We start from the raw sequence: 22,165 nt of genomic DNA on the forward strand, positions 1-22,165 counted from the left end.
CATTTGTAGTACTTATAGGAGAAAGACCAGAGGCTCCTAGGAACACAGCCGAGATACTACAGTAGAGGAACACCAGGTACAGCATGGTAACTTGCTGGTAAGGATCCAAGGCCATAGGCAGCCCTCACCAGAAGATACTTTAGAGAAAAAAAACACACTTAAGAAGCCATTTAGAGTAGAAGTACAGGACAAATCGGCAATTCCTTAGGCTAAAGGTTCCACACTAATACCTCTGCTCCCTCCCATATCAATTTTTAAACTGAAACAGGATAGCCACAGCTCTAGCTGCTGCAAGCAGTGACTGCAGAGCTGTACAGTAACTTCTAATGCAACTTTTGGTTTTTTTCCACTTGGAAACCTGAGATTTGGCACTCATGCCATAAGCCCTTGCGACTGTACTTCACTGGCTTGGGAGAAACAAAGCACAAAGCCATCCACTGAGAAAACATCCTGAGCACACACTATGGGAATCTGCCTTGTCAAGGGACCAAGGCCGTATCAGATGCCAGGGGACAGAGTCATGCCAGCAGACAGGCAGATATAAGAAAGCCCAGTTGGCTGCAGGGTAAAGCCCAGCCTGTTTGCATCAAAGTACCACCGCCTGCATGTCACCACTATGACATCCTGTATGAAGATGGCAGTAAGACGGTTACAGCAGTAATATTTCAGGAATATAATTTAAGAACTGCTTTTGTTCACACACACCAAGGAAACACGGAATGACAATACCTTCCCTAACATGCTCTGACAGTCTTTTCCATTCCTTGGAATTCCCTTCAAATACAGGACTGGCATAAAAGTTTCCTGCTTTATACTAAAGCCCTTGTAACTGAGCACTTAGATGTTATGCAAGTTTAACTCACTGCTACACATCAAAGAATGATTAATAAGCATAGTAAAGTTGTTTCTCCCCCACAAACATACAATACATCTTACTCTTTATTAAGTATCAAATTGTCTCCAACATAAATTACATCCAAATTACATAAGTTTCAAGAAAGTCAGATATTTTATGTACAATATTTGTCTTGAGTCAGCTATACCTTTTTCATTTTAACCTATAACATAAAAAGCAAACCTACATCAGTACCAAATAAAGCATTAAAAAGGTAACAAATATATAAATTTTTAGAAATGCTTTCAGAACGCTAAAGTTAATGACAAAGATTTTATAGTGCAGCAGTCTTGGGTTTTTAGCTCTTAGACCATTTCTCTGTTTTTGCGGATAGCACAGCAGAGAACCATACTGAATATCATGCCGAAAATCTGTAAAGTAAGCAAACACATTAGAAATCAGGGGACCAAAGCACATTCTTCTATCAACGTGGGGAGAAGGGTAGCTGCTCTTCCTGGCCCAGAGGCCATATTAACTCTATTCTACAGAGAATCTCTCCCCCCTGCCCCAAATTTCACTCTGTTCTCAAGCCCCTCCACCCTCAAAACCTCCAAATATATCAGCTATAAACCACTGCCATATCTCCCAAGAAATCTGTGATCATCCCAGCATATTTGTATTTATGTTGTACTTTCCTCCAGGAGTCAAACAAGTGCAAGTTTTCTTACTAGCACTGTTATTTCAGTTCTCTAGCAGTCTTTACTTGTTGCAAAGGAAACTAAAGCAAGGATCCCCGAGAGATACTGGGATTAAGGAGCAGGCTGGCAACATAACCAATACATATTCACCCTAATTAGACATATACTACCAATACAACTCCACCACTGCTGGAACTAGAAGGAGGCAGATCCTAATCCAAAGCAGAAGCAGGGAGGTCCAAGACACCGCACCCTCTGCGCTGCCTCAGGGTCCCACAGCACACACCCTGATCCTGCCAGTACTTGTCAGTAGTGGAATGGGCCCGTGGACTGCTGTGCCAAGCAGTGTTCAACAGACTTCTACCATAAGTGCCCTTTGGCCACACAGTTACCCTCGAAGCAGTCTAGAAACTCACCATTATTACAGCAATGCCGAGGCCAACTGCTCCAATCACATTCAATTTTGAATTGAAGACATCATCAATGGCAGCAGGGCATGACTGAAAAGAAAGACTGTTCATTAGCATTTCATACATACAAAAGGTTTGTTTCTGCTTGCTTGTTAAGAGTTCAAGTCTGCTGATTGATGCTACACCTTTGATCAAGCCTGCCTGCACTAGAGATGAAGACATCTTTTGAAAGCTGCTTTGAACTGGCCTTTGTTTCCACATCTTTAAAGAGAGCCAGAGAGGTTCCAACACAAAAGTTGGTGGAGAAGTTTAAATCTACTCTTCAAGTATCAAAACCTCTTAACCATGTCTTGGCTACAGCAGGATTCCCTTCTCAATACCTGCAACTGATCAGGTAGATCAGGACCAACAGCAGTTGTACCAGACTTGGCTTGTAACTAACAGCTGTCAGCATTTGAGTGGCTGTATTGTCTAAGTTCGAAGCCACTCTTGATATTTCCTATTGTAATTTTACAGACACCTTATGAACACAAGGAGCATGGACTTCTTTAGCTGCATGTACGCGTGCTAGGCTATAGTAGATTCATAGAGGTGCCAGCTTGAAGCTCCCAGGACAATGGATTACCATTGCAACTAAAGAAAATTTTAAGTACAGTCCTTTCCCCAAAGCAGCATGGTGGCCAAGAAAAAGAGACATATACCTCAGTAAGAGTTTCTTGTTCTTAAAAGCCTGGTGGCTGGTAAAAGTGTCATCCCAACTCCTGCCCTATTTATTCCAGGGGGATACCACAGTGAGCTGCTGAAAACAACTTATTTTGTTTTTTATTCCAGTCCAGAAGGAAAGACCAAATTGAGGATTATAGGGATATACTGGCAAGAATTAATCAGTTAAATCAGAATATCAATACAGTACTACTTAGAGACATACAGATCAGCCACACAATTACATCCCTTTAATTTTGCAGTCTACCTACTGGTTGTTTGTTTTTTTCCCCCCTACAGTTGGGATGAGGCCATAAACACATCACAAGATTAAGTCAACAGCTGAAGCTAAAACATGCTTAGCAAAATAGAAGCAAACAATAAAACCTGCATGCTGCCTCAAGTACTTCCATACAGTCTAACTCATAGGACATTACATGGACAGGACTAAAGACAGTCTAAATACAGATTGGAACATCTCATGTGGTCAGATATTTGAAGGCACAAAATCATCTTTAGGGACAAGCAGAAGTAATGTGAAAAAAATAATCAAGGCACTAATTGAATTCCTGCATTGTAAGAACCTTATTTTCTATGGAAGCCTCATACAGGCTCTCTTAAGAGCATAAAGCAAGAGCACAAGACAGTTAAGAATAACAGGAAAAGGGGTGCTTAAGAACTACACAAGATGCCTCTCCTGTATCTGTGGCATACAGGCACCTTTGCAGCAATATTTCACCATTGGAATCTGATTCAGAGAATTGGCTTCACAGTGACATAGTCGCCCAAACAATGCATTACCCCTCCTCTCCTTTCCCTTGCTAAAACTTGCTCCCACCCCACGCTCTCCTCCTCCCTAACCAAGAGGGAAGGCAACAACTCCTGTGCAGCACCAGGGAGGTGCTTTAGTGATAGGAGCAGCCAGGAGAACAGAGCTCTCTAGCTTTTTTTTTTTTAGGTGAAGTTTTGGCCTTATGCTGTCCATCATGCCAGCAAGTTTTGTGACACACAGACTGCACATTTCCTGTGCAAGTTCAGATTTCCTGCTGACCCTGCTTGTTCTTTCCACAGTAACAGTATGTTGATTTTCCACAACTAGACTGATTACAGAGATAGGTTGCTAAGTGAGATGTGGGAACTTCCCATGGACTGAAAGGATTTATTCAGAAACATGTTTCTCAGTCTACTCATGGGGCAGAGCTGTCAGTGAATTAAAGCATGCTTTACCATTACAGAAAGCGACTCGATCACAGTCTTCTTCGGACAGGTGTCCATGAACTGCTGCTCAAGAACTCCTTTAAGACCACAGCAGTCTAGCTACAAGAGAAAACAGGAAATGAAAACCAGGTTAAAGAATCCTTATTTTTGCTCTGTATTTGGTAAAAAAGAAATTGATCATATTAGGTTTCATTACAGACCTTATGCAAATTTGCTTAGAAACCCTCCCAATGTGACTGCTATAAACCTAATTTTAAAAAGCCTTCATTACATTAAAGAAGGCCAAAATTCTGAAAGGAAGAGCTAGATCTCATTAAGCATACACACATTAATTTTGGTGACAGCTTGTACTCCTTATAGACACAAAGGTAAGCCTCTCATAGACATGCAGGTATGCATACTACGGTGCCTCTAGATCAATGCCACAGATCTAGAGTTTTCCAGCTTGCTTCTGAGTTTTAGGAAAACAATAGCTATTTCTACGCATTTCAGAGGTTCAAAGGGACAAAAAAAAAAACAACATACCAAATTCACTAATATTATACAAAAATATCTTCTCTGCAATTTGTTACTAATATTCCCTTGGCTTCTAGTTAGTACGGTAATAGAGCTGTACAGGAGACTTGATGACATAGAGAACAGCGTGAACAAGCTGCATTACTGTCTAGTATAAGTATGAACATGTACTTACAGCTAACTGAAATGCTTTCAGGGTTTCTCTGGCAGCTGGTTGAGATCTCTTGTCATAGGTTTCCACATAGAAGTCCTTTAACTCTTCAATAACCTAAGAGATAGCAAGGAATTGTGGTGTATTACTATCTTACCTTAATATTAATTATGGAAAACTTGTTTTGAGTCAGTCATTACAAATTCTGCAACCTACAATACCCGTCCTTTTGACATGTAGGAACAGAGGGTGGATGGCATTTCTCAGCCAGAAGAGGTGAGCCTAACTGGTACATTCACCTTAAAAGCCACACCTAAATAGATAAGATTCAGAGTTTCCCTTCCAAAGACTTAATCTTCAAGGTGGAGTGAGAGAACCAAGTCTTTGCCCATTGGTTACAGAAAAATATTCCCTAATTATTTCTGTACCCCAGAAGTTACAATATTCCCCTGTTGTGTAATACAAGCAGAAAAGCAACCCTGATCACCAAATGCCTTATTTTGAAACAAGACGGAATCTTGACTGCTTGCGAGGGGACAGCCCAGATCAGTCATATTTTAGATGCAGAAACATTCAGCCCATCCAAAAGACCAAAGATCACCTAGTCCAACCTCCCTGTCATGGGCAGGGTCACCTTTCACTGCATCAGGTTGCTCAAAGCCCCATCCAATCTGACCTTAAAGACTTCCAATAATGGGGCATGCACAACTTCTCCAGGCAACCTATTCCAGCATCCCACCACCCTGCCAACTTTTAAGAGCAACGTACCTTTTCTTTATTTGCAAATCCCCAGATCGCAGCAGCAATTTCAAGGGCAAAAATCACAAAAAGGAAGAGGAAGAACTAGAAAAGAAAGACCACATCATTAATTAAGACCACAGCACCACAAAACAGCATTACACTATATATTGTAAGCTTGTGCCATCCCCAGCATTCAGCCTTGTGGGGACTGTCACTCAACCAGTTTACAGTTGGAGGTCTGAAATGCTGGTAAGACTAGGAAAGAGGACACACTGTACTACGTCAGCACTTCTTCCCAGGAGCGTCAGAAAGCCTGGCAGTGTTTTCCAAGCAGAAGTCCTCCTTTTTGATCAATGTTAATTAAAACCAATCATCTGTTCACTCAGACTTTGAAGTTGCCCAGGTCACTCAGACAGATCACAACAGTCGACACATTCTTTTCTCTGGTTTGTCACCCCTATTGCTTTGGGAGTCATTACTTAATACTTAGTTTGCCACCAACTCCCAGAGACCTAATGGTCACATCTTTGTTGTGTATCTCAAAATAAAAAAGTAGTACTCAATTAAACACAGATGACAAGTCCAAAACACCACTACCATTTAAAGGCACTTTAAAGTTATATGTTCAGAGGTACGAAGGGCTAGAGACATAATTCGGCAAGAAATATATGAAATTAACTTCCTCCATGACACAAAAAGGGAATTGTTCTTTCACCAACTATAGTAGTAGTCTTTTATTAACTAAGTCTTCTGGTTATTTGCATGAGTAGTTCCACAAGTGTACAGATGTGCAGGAACCCAGTGAGCTCCACTGGCCCCTCCAGCCTGAAAACAATGAGGTTGCTCTCCAATAATTGGCTTGCTGAGCAGTTGTCAACTAGAAGAGCTCATCCTGTGATTAGGAACAGTAGAGGCTTGTTGTTTCAGGGACCAAATACCACAGTTCTGGTCTCAAAGATTAAAGATTGCACAGCCTTCAGAGTTCAGGACAAACTGTTTAAGAAATAGCATTACTCCTAACATTTTAGTTCTGTGTTCACACATACTCCCAGTCTTGATATGTCAGCGTCTGAATATATCACTAACTCCTGAAATCATCCTGTATTCGAATACAACACAGAAATTTGAATTTAGGACCAGAAATGGAAATGACATTTAACATTTTAGCATGTAGGTGACCATGCGTTTAAATGTTGTGGAGCCAAAACAATGAGAATCTGCTGCCCTTTAACCACACAGTAATGTTTTCCTTCCTTTCTCATCATGCTGCTAAAAATGTAAACACTACTCTGAGCACTTACCAGGCCAAGCATACATTGAGATTCCTGCAACGCACCACAGCATCCCAAGAAACCAACCAGCATCATAAGTGCACCAGCTCCAATAAGGATGTAAACTCCTAAGGAGGAGAAAAACAGACTAGTTGAGACCTCAGCAGCAAGATACAAAATTAGTTGCTCCACAAACAGCATTTGTAGCTTTTGCCAAGATTTGCTTCTTTACTGACATGTCCCAACCACCCCCTGCCGCCCCCCCCCCCCAAAAAAAAAAGGGCTGTGCTTAGCTTTCAAAGCAAACACATCTCGAAACTTCTGGGGAAGTGCATTGATAAATAAAAGCTCCAACTTACAAGAATTAATGTGTACCATTACTGCAGTTTCACAAGTTTTAGAAAATAGGCAAGATAAAGCCATCTAAGTCAAACTGTAAGACACATTTTAAAACTGGCTCAGAGCCAGAGTTAAACTGATCTTCAGTGAAGAGTGTGTTGCAGTTAGAGACAACTGGAACTAGTGATTTATCAACACCTAAAAGTCCTTGAAGCAGGCTAGCTCTAGGGGAATGCATATTAAAAGGCATCATAATCATCTGTCATAAGGCTTTAAATATTTTTCCATCAGGAAACACCAAATTATTCCAGTCATGGTTGTACAAGTCTACACTTCAGCTGCTTAACTTGAGAGCCTCTCTAACTACAAGAAACTCTGCATTTTCTGCTTTTGCAAAAGCAGATACTTCTTCAAACCATATTAAGTGGCTGAGCCTGTAGAACATTCTGCCCAGAATTTAGGTGGCAAGCGTGTTGGAGCATAGAGGGCAACACATTTTTGTGCTAACAGACACCATTCATGCCCAATCCTCTCCTCCTAAGCTTGAGAGCTGCCAACTTAAGCATTGCAGCTGCTAGCTGGTAAGAGCAGCAGGAGGTAGTGAGGAAAGCCACTCCCAAAGGATGGCAGGAAAGTCCTACTGAGGTGGCGAAACATCAGCACAAAGCATGTAGAATTAGTATGACATCATGTCATGAGTTCTGGCCTTCAGAGAAGAATCAATACTAAAGAAAGCCATACATAAGCCTTTGCAAATTATACTCTCTAGATGCAAACCAATAGGATTAGCTGCCAGAACAAACATCTACTTGATTAAGCATATGTAAGTGATTAAGTCTGACATTTCTTATCAGCAGGAAATTCCTGCACCTTTTTTTTTTTACCCAGCTTAAACTTTTTCCATTTTGAAAAACAGTCCATCAGAACCCTTTAGTTCAGTTTATTTTCAGTAATATAGAAAGCTTGAGGTAACTTGCTTTGTTACTAGGTACCGATTGACAGATTTTTTTCAACTTCCTATTGGAAACTGCAGTCAGGAAGTACTCCCAGAAAAATGTCAAACCAGTAACTCCTATTAAACTTCTTTTTAAAGCTCAGCTTAACCTACAGAGATTTTAAGTAGTTTTGTTTTCTTTTCCACTGTTTCACTGCATTCAGCCAGTAGCTTAAGTATCAAAACATAAAAGTTACATTTTAGGAGGTGAAAGAATTGTTTTAGACTACCCAAAATACGACTTGTTAAATATTCAGTTCAATGACTAAGCTTAGATTTCTGTTCCTTCTACAAGGTCCAGTTGAAAGCATCTGGAAATCTTCATGGCAGCTGGAAGAAACAACTAGTTTGCTACCATGCCAGCATATCAAGGGTGAAATACAAGGTTTGTCACAGATAAGCCGTCTCCATGCCTGTGGTCTCTTTCATGAATTCACACAAGTATTTCAACATTCCCAACTGTAGTCCCCAATAAGCATAACTCATTATTGCTAACAGTACTCCCCATAGTACCAGAGTAGTCTGTGCCTATATGGCTGCCACTTCAGCTGCACCTTACCCAGTCTGTACTGACTGGTTTAGATACCAGGTTGGATGTTGTGACAGATTGAGAAGCTCAGCAGAAGAGCCACTTTCCTTGGCAAGAGAAAGACCAACCTAACCGCACTGTGGATGGCTAATGAGCGATGCTGTACAGGACACAGCAGATGTAGGTACTGCAGGGATGTGAAATGTATGTATATTGTCCAAATCAAAGGTGACACACACATATGCAAGAAAGGCCCATTTTTGAATTTACTTCGTTCCCAATTTTTTTGGGGGGTCTTCAAACTCTGCTACTTGGTTTCAAAAAGTGTTTGAGGCCCTACAGATGACAACCAAAGAAGCATGCGTTCTTCCACCCAAGCCTGAAAGCAACTGTAGAGATCAAAACCTTACAGTTCAGATAAAATTCAATTCCATTAGGAACTCCTAAGACACTGTAATAGCAAACCAAACACGTGTGTTTATCCCCTAATTGGTAATCAAGCTCTCCCAAGCTTGGCCTGTAAGAAGCCTAGCCTAGGATCCTGTAAGACCAGCAAATATTGATGAATAATTTCCACCTGGCCTAGCTAAAGCTACATTGGTCTAGGTTGCCTGTAATAGTTGCTGATATAGACAGAGATATTTATGCATCCTTTCCATCATGTTCATTATGCATCCTTTCCATTATGTTCAGTATAAATTAGCATACACAGGGCCATAAAAGTTAGACAACAGTATGTACGCTCTTTCTAAGAGACAAGGCAGTAGACCTGTGGTTTCAGGTAGCTTAGGTTGGTCACTGGGGGGAGGGGGTGGGCATCAGTTATTGATGTCACCTGTGACTACTCATTTAGAGTGAAACTTGGCTGAATCATTGTGAGAAGCATCAGGAAGAGATGTCCTTCGTGTCTACCAGGAGTCCCTGGGACTACAAAACACTTACCCAACAGCACCCACAGAAGAACTGCAGGGCTTAAACTCAGGAAAAGGTGATCTGCAATGCATAAAGAGCTAAGAAACTGACAGCGGCCCCCTGCGCCAGCCAGGGGAAGCTGCTCTCTGCCCCATCAAGGCTGTTTAGGACCGTTTTGTCTTTAACCTTTGAGGAAGACAAAGGTTTCTAAGCAGTCAGGAAAACAGGGTGCAGAAGCGTGATCTATCACCCTGAGCTGTCTCCCAGCTTACCTGTGTAAAATGTCGTGTTGTTGGATTCCAGTTCAAAGATACTTTTGGTCTGCGAATCAAACCGAAGCCATAGTCCAATTGCAAGAACTGCTGTCCCTGCAAGCTGTAAGAACAAGTAAGCCTGGTTAAATAATACCATTTAATACATTCACCCCTGCATTAGTAACAACATCAGAAGTAAACACAGGATACAGCTCTGTTATTTAAAGAGGTGGTGGCAAAAAAAAAAAAAAAAAAAATCAGCGTAAGAGGATGGGGATACCAAAATAAGAACAAACTTCGTTCCTGACATGAAGCATCTCATTGACAGATGCGTTTACATATTAAAATACAATGCCACACGAGAACAATGCCATTCTTGTTCTTTACTGAAAATATCTGAGGTTGACCAGAGTGCCGAGTGTATTTCCACTGCCCCCTCCACCCGTTGTTTTATTCTGGGTGACTGCAATGACATTGTATGGCTTAGCGATCTTAAGTCTCACACTGAAGAACAAGCGTATTGCAAGAAAAAGGACCTTGTAAGGCCAGCTAAGAGTTCTAGCGTATTAAACAGGCTGGTAAGAGTTCAGTGTACTGCAGTATAGGGTTTAGAAAGAGTGCGCTTTCTTGCAAAACAGGATAAAACCAATCCAGTAATCAAACTTAGTTTTATTTTATTATCATCTCTGCCTGTGTCTCTCCAGGTTCCTCTTAACATTGGTGCCTATGTTTGTGGCAAGTTGTTGTGTGTATAAATTCGTTTCTGGGTGAAATATCTGGCAAACCACATCAAGATGCATTGCAAGAAAGAGGGAACTCCATTCGGGTAAGGCAACACTAACAGTTTGCTTTGAACAGACTGAAGCCTCCTTGCTTTAAAAAAAAATAAAAATCTGGGGTTGTCTTGCAAGCAAAAAAGACAGAAAAACCAAGACAAAACAAGAAAGCTGGAGTGTGCTTCTCAGCTCTTCCTTCTCTCCTTTGAAGTCCATTTAACTATTAAAGAGAGTTCTACAAAAGTGAGAGGAGGACAGAAATACCACACCTTGCAGCAGACGTTAAACTTAACAGTGAGCAATAAGTTTAGAACATCTGGAGCTTTGGTTAGGCTAACCATGCATGAAGAGGAAAAACAAAGCCTTATCTCTGATAAGGAGAAGTTCCTTCTAGAAGGGAACAACATTCTTGACTGGCTTCCAAGAAACTGGAAAGTGTTTACTTTAAAAAGTTAATTTTCAGTAAGAATATAGAAGGCATTCCCACAGACAGCACCCATGGGTATACTCCTTCCACACCAAGCCTGACTGCCCTGGTCCCACAAGTGCTTGCGCTCACTGAGGACAGGCACAACTCTGCTGGCCACAGCTGTCTTTGCTAACCTTCTAGGCTTGCTCTTCCTCCCCCCCCCCCAAAAAAAAATAAGGAAAGCTTTGAAGATTCACAGAGGACAAAAGGATGGAGCTAAGCAAGAATTTAAGGGAAGATATATCATAGAATGGTTTGCGTTGGAAGGGACCTTAAAGATCATCTAGTTCCAACCCCCCCTGCCATGGGCAGGGACACCTCCCACTAGACCAGTTTGCTCAAAGCCCCATCCAACCTGGCCTATATCCCTTGTAGCTTCTCAGCAGAAAGCATCCCAACTGCGGTGCTAAAGGGCTCAGGTATGAGTGAAGAAAAGCAAGAGGGTCAATTCACACAGGAAGCCAGCCGTGCCAGAAAAACCAGCATTTCTCGTACAGCCAGCACCTGACTCAAAGAGGAGCTGCAGGGTTTCAGCTGGGAAAAAGATGAAGTGATACATAATGCATTAAGGGCCAAACCCAAACTGAGGTTTCCAGACCTATGCAAAATGCAGTTTGCTGGTGCGCAGGCACAGCCTTACACACAAAGCACGCAGCAAGAACAAAGCCTGCATATACCTACCACTTTCCTTGTTAGTCTACACTGACAAAATAATTTTAAGTTATGCTGAAGAACCTTGGTAGTACACACTATGTCCCAACAGCATTATTATTTCAATTTATTGCGCCACAGCAGCACCCCAGGGAAAGGGAGAGGTGCAACAGAGGGACTGGCAGAGAGAAGGGTAGCTGCTCTACCTGCTACAGCATCACTTAAACAAGACTTCATCTCACTTCAGTTCCTCCGTTCAAAAGAACAGGAGGGCTTAGTGATGGTAAACACTCATGCACTGCTTCTAGCCCCTAGTTAAGTTACCCAGTATTTAACAACACTGCTTTGAGACTCACTTTCCTGGGTCAGTCTTCAGCTTTTATAGGCATCCAGATCTGGGGCACTAGCAGAAGAAACCTACAGCCTCTTCTCGTTTTGCTAGGAACTCAGGAGTTACAAAGCCATAAGCCTAAGCACACCCAGCTGCCTGCACCTACCTACGTCTGTGGCTTGACAAGCCTCAGCAGTCAAGTAAGGAGCTCAGGGCAGTGCTGCAAACAGAGCAGGACACAGCAAAGGACTGTAAAACTAAAACCCAGAGCTGGTGCCCCAGCAGACCTTTAAGGCCAGAGTATTCAAATCGTGAAGAAACTCTACGCCATGCTACAGCCGTGCAGACAATCTTACAAGTTCAAGCAAAGCAGAAGGCTCAGTTAATTATCTCTGAGAAAAACTGGTTGGTTAACATTAAGGAGAACTGACATACTTAGTACGGTTCCTTTTAAAAAACAGACTTCACTCGAACGGGGGGGGGGGGGGGGGGTAGGGAGGGGGTGGATGTTAAGTGTCATGTTTTCTCCTTGGGAAAGCAGCCATCCTGTGAAAACAATTACTATCACAGAAAGTCAAGAGACTTATTATGGGATCACAGGAGAGTGGTAATACTTGATGTCAGTGAACTGCTCCATGTCATTAAAAAAATCGTAGTATTAAAGTGATAATTCTGTCCATGGTGCACTAGGAAAAAAAAAAAAAAGCAGCTCCTTCTTGCAAGAAAAAGTGACTTTTTACCTCAGTTTAAAGGAAAGTAGACTTGTGTTCTCAGCTTGTGCTCTTCCCACCCACAATGACCACTGAACTACAAGAGGCAGTTTTAAAGCAGGAGGCAAGAAAGCAGTTTGAAACTTCAAGTTTTCATAAAAACGAAAACAGACTAGGGCACCAATGCCAGCCTCAGAAGAAGAGCAAGCACAGCCCCACAGGCAACCGCTGCACTCAGACCAATCTGGCACGCAGCCCACTGATGCTATGCCAGTAGGTTTTGGCAGCTGTTTTAGGGTGGTTTTGGTACCTGTGTTTTTCCTGCCCAGGAAAGGGGTGCAAGCCCACCCCACCCCCCAGTCCCCCAGCTGCATGGAAGCAGATCCCCTGAAAACCCTAAAAATCCCCTGAAAACCCTGTTGGGGGTTTTTAATCCAAGTGTTCTCCCAATCTAACAGACCTGTTTTGTCACAGGAGTTGAGTAACACAGGATATTCCTAAGTAGATCTATCCTGTGCTGAGGAAAAAAAATTAACAGGAAAAGAACAAAACTGTCTGTTTTCCTGAAACTAGTCACTTTACACATGCAAAAGCCTACAAAACTATGAGCAGAGCAGGTCTGAGTGCATGTGAGATATGCAAGAAATATGTTTCTGTAGTAACAAGTATAAGAAAGGGAATTCAGAGAACAGGTTTGAGGTTTGGTTTTTTTTTTTTACCAATCTAACCAAAACATGAAGTTAAAGAGGTACTATTCACTCATCATATTGGAAACTTTGAGGCAGCGATTTTCCAGTAACAGCATGTCCTGGCACAAGTATGCTGCCAACATCCCTGCTCAAGGCTCTAGGCTTCCTTGTGTTTCCCCTATACTACTAAGCATCTTACAACTCCCAGCTCACTTCTGCTTGACTTACCTCTATCCTCTCCTAGCTGCAGTGGACATATGCTAAGCAAGGATAAAAATTCCTAGTTATTCCTCCTCTAATCCTATGGAGGCTGCTTTTGTTTTTTTTTCCACATCACATGCAAACGCACCCCCATTGGCTCAAAGGCTCTACTTCTGCATACATCTTTCCTGTTGCAACAGCTGTTTTTCCTGTCACAACAGGCAGAAAAAAAAAAACCCCAAACTTTTTGGTCTGTTTTCCTTCCTTATGCAGCCCTGTGCCTTTGCTAGTGAGCCTCCTGTGCAGGACCTCCCTCCTCCCACCCATCCAGCCCCACACTCTGACCAGTGCCTTTTCTTAAGTCAGCCCTTTCCATTGCTCTGGTCTCCCCCTCACTACTCTCCCAAAATACATGGTTTTGTCCCTGAGCATGTATCTAAGGGTGTGTCCGGGTATTTATCTTTGACACCCTGTTTTATTTTAGCCTTCCATGTGACAAGAGATAACTGACAAAGGATCTGTACCACGGCAGAGGACAGTCACTATGTACTTGAGATGAGAAACAAGCCATCTATCCTGGAGGCAGAAGCCATACAGATCACTCTGCCTTCCTCCCCTCACCATACTTGGCCAACCTCAGCGTGAACTTGGGAGCATTCAGTGCTGATGCACACTATCAGGCAATTTCCACGGCATTTTTTTTTTTTTCCTTTAACACCTGAGGTTTCACAGATATGGTCTCCTACCAGGAGACTTGCACAGGGAATCATTAAGTCTAATGATACTGGTGTAAACACACATTAAAAGCTTGAGCTTTTCAAACTAGAAATTGCAATTTTTCTTAACATATGTCATGACACAACAATGCATGGCACTACTTTGTGAAGCTGGAAAGTTTGTTTCATGATTAACCACTATTTTGCAAGGACCATTTTGTTCAGTCCCTTCCGACCTTGTCACCTTGATCTGTCTTAAGACAATCCCCAGGCAAGCACCCCACTTGCTGCAGCCACCTTACAGCATCTTACCTTTCCATGGACAGAACTGCCTTTCAAGGCGCTCAAGGTCCAAACAGTTATCAAGTCCATCAAGCTGGCAGATGGAGCTTTGGAAGAGGGACACCCCCACCAGCATCCACCAGGTTACTACCAGCCTTTCCTCCACTTCCACAGCATGGAGGCAGAAACAGGGAAGAAACGAGACACTGCAAGAACTCCCCATGTACGGATCAAAGTCAGTAAAAAACCAAGCCTTTGTACAGGAAACCATGGGTTCTGCTATTTTAGCACATTCAGGCCAAGCTTATATGCAACCGTCAAGTTATGGCATTACCTCTAGCAGAGGGTAAGTCAATATCTGAAAATACAGTAGAGTCGGTCAAAAATACCGCTTTCTGTGTTGTCAGCTCAGCATTGCATCTAACAGAATACTGTTATTAATTTTTTTTCTTGAAGTAAGAAGGTATGTCAGGCTCTACATGACTGTTCCTTATGTGGGTTTTACCCAGGGTGTGCCAAGAATACACTGAAAAAGCCATTATCTTCCCTTCACCTCAAACAGAAAAACTTTCAGCTAAAGATCTGACTCAGATCTTCCTCTGCGTAAGAAAGACAACTAACTTTTTTCCTTACTGTGCAAGACAGCGGGTTAACAAAGCCAGAACCAGACATATACTGTTGCAAAGCACATAGGAAAAGACATTGAGAACATTACCAGCAGTAATGAACTGTCTGTTTCTGTCCTGTTACTTGCTGGTACTCTATAAATAAAAACCCATAAACACTAAGTACAGATGAGGCTCAACATCACTCTAAACCCTTAATTACAGGATTAGTGTTATCCACAACAGTACAGGTTTTCAAACTTCTGAAAAAAAAAAAAAAAAAAAGCTTTCCTAACAGATGTGCAATGAGTGCTAGCAGTTATATAAGAAACTGCAACTATTTCCAAACTCCTTTGAAAAAAAAGTAGATGGGAAAGGAAGTATTTTCTTTCTGCTTAAGCTAGTTTAAAGAATGTTGTGGGCTAAGTTAATGTCACAGCATTTACTGCAATAAAATGGTGCTCCAGTACAGTAGGAGCAGCATTACAGAATTCCTGAACCACCGCCAAGAGTAATGCCCATTTCATACAAGTTCCTATTCAGAAGCCAGTCTACTATATTTGCAATTTAAATCACAAATAGGAGCTAGGACTGCTAGAACTCCAAGTACAAGCAGCTTCACATCAGGTTCCTCAAGGCAACACCCTCCAACTCCACTCCTGACTTCACAGCACTTACTAGAATTAAAACACATTGAGCTTAGCCCAAGCAGCATTTTGATTCATATGCTGCAGTCAGCAACTAAATCAGTTGCTTACAGAAAGCAAGAGCAACTAATTTCTGTTCCTTCTATATGTGTGAGCACATATACATACAAAATACACACATGCATATTTCCCTGCCCATCCTGCCAGTCCTCTTCTCCACCTGAGCAGGGGAGACCCTCTGTAGAATTCAGAGCACCAAATTGCTACTGGCTGTTCCTGACAGCGTGAGCAGACGAGTCTATGGCTCAGAACAAAGCCACAGGTATCTTCAAGTTGCAGAGAGCGAGCCCTGCAGGCTTAATCTTACTAATCTTACTTCAGCAGGCACTCCCACCAACAATACATTTGTTGGTATAGCACAAAACACCCTGAAGAGTGGAGAGCCTGGACAAGACAGTTGCCTTGTAGCGTAAAGGAGCAAGAAAATAATTGCTCAAAGACTCAGTGTGAACTCTGACTGCATGATACCGCACTTCACTGCCAATAATACATTAAATTATTAATATTAGCAGCAGTTATCTTTGTATTCCACAAAATTCACAAGGAAAAAAACACAGCATTTAAATTCAACGATGCAAGCCCTTGCTTTAGTCCAGCATCAGGAAGCCAGGGGGAAAACACGCAGGCACATGCTCCATATCCATTCCTATGCCAGCTGCTTGCCCAATATCCACCAAGCTCCTCAGAGCAGCCGACAGTTTTACTAGGAAAAGACTCGGTCACCAGGGCCAACAAGCCTGAGCAAACCCTGCAAGTTGAGAGCTCAGCTAGAGGTAGTCACTCATTACACAACTCAAGGTAATCAAGCACATGCTTGGACCAAGGTTATTCAAAACCAGCCTCAGTAAGACCACTTAGGTGTAAGGCACATAACATGATGTTTCCATTGACCTCTTGCCAAGTTTGAGCTGGCCTGGCAGAAAAAGCTTTATACGAGTTCTGTATCAGCCTCAACACCTCCCTCGCCAACCCCAAATCAAACCCCAAACTTGCAAAGGCCTGAACTGGTACAGCTTTCATTACAGACCAGACCAAAGATGCCAGGGCCAGCATCACTATCCCTGAGACAGGAGAGCTGTAGGCAGAGCCAGCTGGGATTAGGCCAGCCCTACCTAAAGAAGCACAACAGCAGCGAGGAACTTGGCGTTTGCAGTGATACTTGAACTGAAGGCAAGATGCAGCTATCCCTCCGAAAGGGCACTGGCTCACCTGACTCATTTACTTAAGTGCAACAGTAAAAAACATTCCATACAAGTTAGATGCATGTAATGCTTAAACCAGACTTGCAGAGGCATGACAAGCATTTCTAGCAACCATTTATGAGTCCCCATGCCTGCCATTCAGGCCACAAGCATGTTTTAACCAAAGCTCTGGAGTCCTCAAAGTTTTGGAGGGCATCATGCTAGTGAGATACACGCCTGGTCTGGCCTTACCAACTGGAGAAAAGCCATCAGACCAGTTACCCTCATAATCTAGCACAGCATCCTACAAGAGGGCTCCTCAAGAAGGCTATCAGAACTGGGCAGACTAGCATTTCCCAGGACTAACCTCCCGCTTTACATGTTGAGCGCTTACAGGTTGTGCAAAGACACAGACAGTACCTTTGCAGAAGCAAAGTTAACCAAGGGCTGCCAAACACTGCATTCATTAGCTACCCCTTGAACTGCATACTCCTCAATACCTTCTGGGGAGAAAGCACCATCACGGGGCACACAGCCACAAGCTTTTCTGAAACTTCTTCCTCTCAGACTTAATACCCCTCCGTTCTTGCTCACCAACTCTTTCAATGCAACCAGGCCCTACCTATTACCAGGACAGTTGCGACACTACAGACATCTAGCACGTTCCCCCCACTCTGCTTCCAGGCTGGAGAATCCCAATTCACTCAACAGTTCTCAATAGCAGAAACCCTCCTCTGCTTTCCCAAACATTACCAAGCTCCACTATGTTCCTCTCAAGGCAGGCAGGAGAGCAGAGCAGACCACGACATTGCAAGACACCAGCACACCATAGATTTATGCAGTGGCACCGTCTTTCCACTTCTCTAGGTCCTTTACTTCTGAAGATGGCTTTCATCTGCTACTGCTGAGCACCACCTCGTGCTTTCATGAGGCTACCATAGACCCTTTTCTCCCAAGATTTCATCCCTCTAGCAACAGATGCCCCTGAGGCAACTAGTTCATAACTCCAGGCTGCTTTCTGCTCCCATCTTCCATGTGTTACTTGAGGCCTATCTTTGGCAAGTGTCTTGCTCAGCTTTGTCACACAGCCTGCTATGTCAGCATGTACCTATCTTCATCGCTCTGAGTATGAATAATGGAGGCTACTCAAGCATCAAAGTGTTACCTCACATGCTTTTACAAGGTGGGACTGTACCACCACATAGTTTGCTCCTGCGTGCCAGCTCTGCTGGTTCTCTCCACCATAAGAGAGCTCCACCTCATCTCAGCCCTGCCTCCACTCAGTCAGCAATTTCATCCCTGCCAGGATCTTACTCCAGGACTGCTTAGTTTCCCTAAGAGTCTTGAGATTTCCAGGAAGCATTGAACAAGTGAGCTAACGCTAACCAGTACTCTCTCTCCAAGATTCAGGCTTCTGAAGGCTTCAAAGTCAACTGCTTCATGAAGTCTGTCTTCCCCTTACAGTAGCCATTCTCACTTCCCTAATGTCTCATCTCTGTGTGCACACCATCTTATTTTTAAGGAATCTTCTCCTCTGCCTATTCCAGAGGTGCCATGTGTGCCACTCTCTATATAACCCAGCATAACATAAAACAAAAACCAAATTCAAATTCACCGCATTGCAGCCCTCTGGCACTGAGGTAGGGAGTGAGCAGGAGGTTTTAGCTAAGCACAATACTCTTGTAGTTCTGAAGTAACTGTTGTGTGACCCTGGCAAGTTGTTAATCAGTATTTGCTGCTGTTGCTTCACCACCTTTTCATTGAGATACCAGTTCAAGCCTGTGAGGGATTCAGAGACAAAAAACAGGTTACAGCAGAGAACTTCCCCAAGGTCTTCCCCAAACACACCCTGTAAGGAGAAGTCCCACAGACCATCACTCCTAACACACTTTTACACCTGGACAGATTACTCTCTGTAAGGACTCGCTGGGAAGCTCCCTGTTCCTAATGAGTCTGAAGTGGGATACATTAGGTAGGTTTCCTTTTTGCAAGTTTTAGCTAAATCTTTTTTGGCTAGCCTTTTTTTTTTTTTTTTTTTTTATTCGACTCACCAGCATTTATGAACATTTATCTTCTTCCTTTGGACACAGCTTCAACCTCTTGAGAGTTTCACAATTTTTGTTTTAATAGCCTCTTACACCCAGCTGTTTTGCTCTTTCTACTTCTTCTTGCCCTCACTCAAGCCTCTGATGGAGGCAAATACAAGCCACCTAATATGCCACCTACAAATACCTGCAGGTTTGCTGCAGACCATTTCAACTCCTCACCTGTCCTTCCAAGATAGCATATTTTAAAAAGGCAGTAGTGTAAACTTGATCACAGCTTTACAGGACCTTTTAGCTTCTTTTACAGGACCTTCTAGCTTCTCTTGCTCCAGGAAGTGCGCCAAGTCTAAACACATCATTGTCACCATTCCGGAGTAGCACTTGGGTAATAGGACCCCACACCCACAAGACTACTCAGACGCAAAAGAAGATTTGTTCCTCCTCTTGAGGGGTTCCCACGGCCAAGAGCCAGTCACTGCTTGTAACTTCAAATTTAGGCTCAAAATTGCACTCAGGCACAATGTTTTTGCTCAATTTACTTCCATTACTTAATGGATTTTTTCCCCCATCTCCAGTGCCTTAAGAAACATTAAACATTTTTAAAAAAAAAAAATAATCACACAGCAAACCATGAATATTTCATCCTGTTTCAAACCTCACTGATGCAGAAGTTTCAGCCAGTGTATTGTTAAGCTTTTTCTTCTTACAAGCTCTAACACTCCAAATATGAATTCCTCCAGCCTCCTGGCGAGTCTTGGGTGACAGTATGTGCTTTCCTATGCCCTTGTAATGCTCCTCTGCACGAGTTGCCTCAATTGCAGTCCAGTTCCATTTTCTTACTTTGCTGAAACCCCTTTTTAAGTTGAGAGATCACAAGCATTTTATCCATTAGCAGTGCGCCTTCCAGTCATCCCACATAAAATACTGTAACTGCCTCCAGAAGTGGTTTCCTTCTGCAGCTCCGACTTAATTTCTCCACATCAGAGGGGCAAAAAGGAGTCACACACACACACACATTTCTCCACTGTAGCAGGTAGCCAAGAAAAAGTTTGGTTTTTTTTTAGCCTCACACTTCACACCTATACATTAGGCGTGCAGGCAGTTGTACTGCATTCCCTGTGTACTTTTCCCACAGGGCAGACAATGCTAAACCTTCTCAGTTACGCCATGCTTTCTGACCCTGCCTGGCAAAAAAGAGATAGCCATGCCAGAAGCTGCACTGGAGATACGATTTCCACTTGGCGCTGGTGTGCTCCTACAGATTAAACTATTTCAGGATTTTTCTTTACCAGACGCTGCCCAGCAGATCTGAGGCAGAAGCTACAGCTTCAGCCGAGGCTCCCACCAAGGTGAGTTCGCATACACGACGACAGCGACCACAAGGACTAAGTTAGGAGGCATTAGCTAACCACCACCCTCCCGCCACAGCCTCCGCATCGGAACAGCTACCGAGAAGCGCAACCCGCAAAAGAGAGTTCCTGGGGAAGTGTTGTTATGTGCTGTTTGGTGGGGGAAGCCACCCAGCATCCCCTCCACACGTTACCGGGCAGAGCACACGGTCTGCCTTATGCTAACCGGGGGCGGGTGGGGAAAGATTAAAAAAAAAAAGAAAAAACAACAAAAAAAAGGAAGATAAAGTAGTGAGCCGAGTATATATCTCGTTCAGACACCTCCCGCCGAGTATACAGCACGCAATATACTTCACTGCCGCAACAGGTACAAGCGGGCGCCGCTGTCCCTCGGCGACCGCCCGGGAGACACCCCCGCCCCGGGGAGGCGGCCCCGCGCCCGGCGGGGGGAGAGGCGCCGCGCTGCCGCCGCCCCGCAGGTAGAGCGGCCGCCCCAGGAGCGGCGGGGGGAAACACACATTCCTCCTCCTCCCCCCCAGCAAGACCCAGCACCCACCCCGCTCCGCCTGGGCGGCGTGGGGAAGAAAAAAAAAAAGTCAGAAAAAAAGGCAAAAAGCAAACAACAACTACTCCTCCCCCCCTTCCCCCCCCCCCCAGCACCGCTCCAGGTACTTTGCCTCCCCTCCCTTTCCCGTGGGCGCCCTCGCGGGCAGGCGGCGAGGGAGAGGGCAAAAGCCCCGCCGCGGGGGCTCCGCCGGGGCCGGGTCCCTCACCCAGAAAATGAAGTTGAAGCCGAAGAGCAGGTACTTGATGCACTTGGTGCCTCCTTTGACGGGCATGGCGGCGGCGGGCGGGCGGCAGCAGGGACGGCAAGCGGCGACCAGAATAACGTCTGCCCGCGCCACTCCTTAAATCCGTCTCTCCCCGAGCCTCTGCCGGCCTCCCCCCGCCCTGCGGCTGCCCGGCCCCCGCCCCGCCCCCGCCCCGCGCCCCGGGCCGGCCGCCCAATGACCGGCTCCCGCCGCCTCCCCGCACCTGCCGCCGCCCCGCCCCGGGAGACGCCTTCACTCCGCCGGGGACCGAGCGGCGGAGGGGCAGCCCGGCCCGGGGTGGGGGAGAGGTTCTTCCAACCTACGGCCCGGCGCGTCCCGGGCAGGGGAGTGGTGGGTCCCGGTGCGGGGATGCTGCGTCCCCGCGCCCGGCTGCCTTCGTCCGGGGGAAATAACGTCGAATATGCAAAAACGAAACAAAACAAAACAGCAACAACAACAACAAAACCAAAACAAAACAACAAAAAAAAGGGATAGATTGCAGCTGTGCGCGGGGCACACATACTTTGCCTGCTCTTGGAGAGGTTTAGTTTAGCTTGAACGCACTGGGCTGGCTTAAATGGGTATTTTCCCCGTACAAGATAAGCTTACAGCGTAGTTTAACCGCTTTAATCTTTGAAATATGTCTGTGTGAAGTTGTAAGCGTACAATTTAGAAAAATGAGGTGGGATAAGTTTCAGCCCGCCAACTGATCCACGGTAACTGGTTGCGTGCATGCCCTTCGGTCACCCCAGTTGTGAGGCAAATCACGTTAAATTTCAGGGAAGAATTTCCCTTTGATTTTAATGAGAAGTTCAACACTCAGCTTCTGAGTATGTTAGCTCAGGAATGAAACTGAGGGCTTGTACCTTCATTTATCTTTAATATAGCGTGACTAGAAATTCAGCAGTTATCAAGAGTCAAAAAACCCCCGAGCAGAACAGAAGAACAGAAAAGGCTTACTGAAATGCAAATAAAAACATGTTGGAGTTATTGTTGCCAAAATAAGTGATAACACAGAGCACATTCCAGAGCAAATACGATGGAGGAGATGTTGAAATGGGCAGCCCTTTC

The 22,165-nt window shown here is 44.2% G+C and overlaps 1 protein-coding gene across 1 annotated transcript; it reads right to left on the reverse strand.

Moving 5' to 3' along the window:
* Nucleotides 1-921: 921 nt before the first annotated feature.
* CD9 (CD9 molecule) lies at nucleotides 922-21,219 on the reverse strand. Its single transcript, XM_082498684.1, has 8 exons — nucleotides 21,056-21,219; nucleotides 9,589-9,691; nucleotides 6,573-6,670; nucleotides 5,299-5,373; nucleotides 4,555-4,647; nucleotides 3,873-3,962; nucleotides 1,950-2,033; nucleotides 922-1,266 (listed from the first exon to the last, which is right to left on the reverse strand). Exons 1-8 carry the CDS (start codon nucleotides 21,119-21,121, stop codon nucleotides 1,201-1,203), a joined length of 675 nt encoding a protein of 224 aa, XP_082354810.1. The 5' UTR covers nucleotides 21,122-21,219; the 3' UTR covers nucleotides 922-1,200.
* Nucleotides 21,220-22,165: the final 946 nt, after the last annotated feature.

This window comes from Vanellus vanellus (assembly GCF_965231255.1).
Source record: "Vanellus vanellus genome assembly, chromosome: 1".
Classification (NCBI taxonomy): Eukaryota; Metazoa; Chordata; class Aves; order Charadriiformes; family Charadriidae; genus Vanellus; species Vanellus vanellus.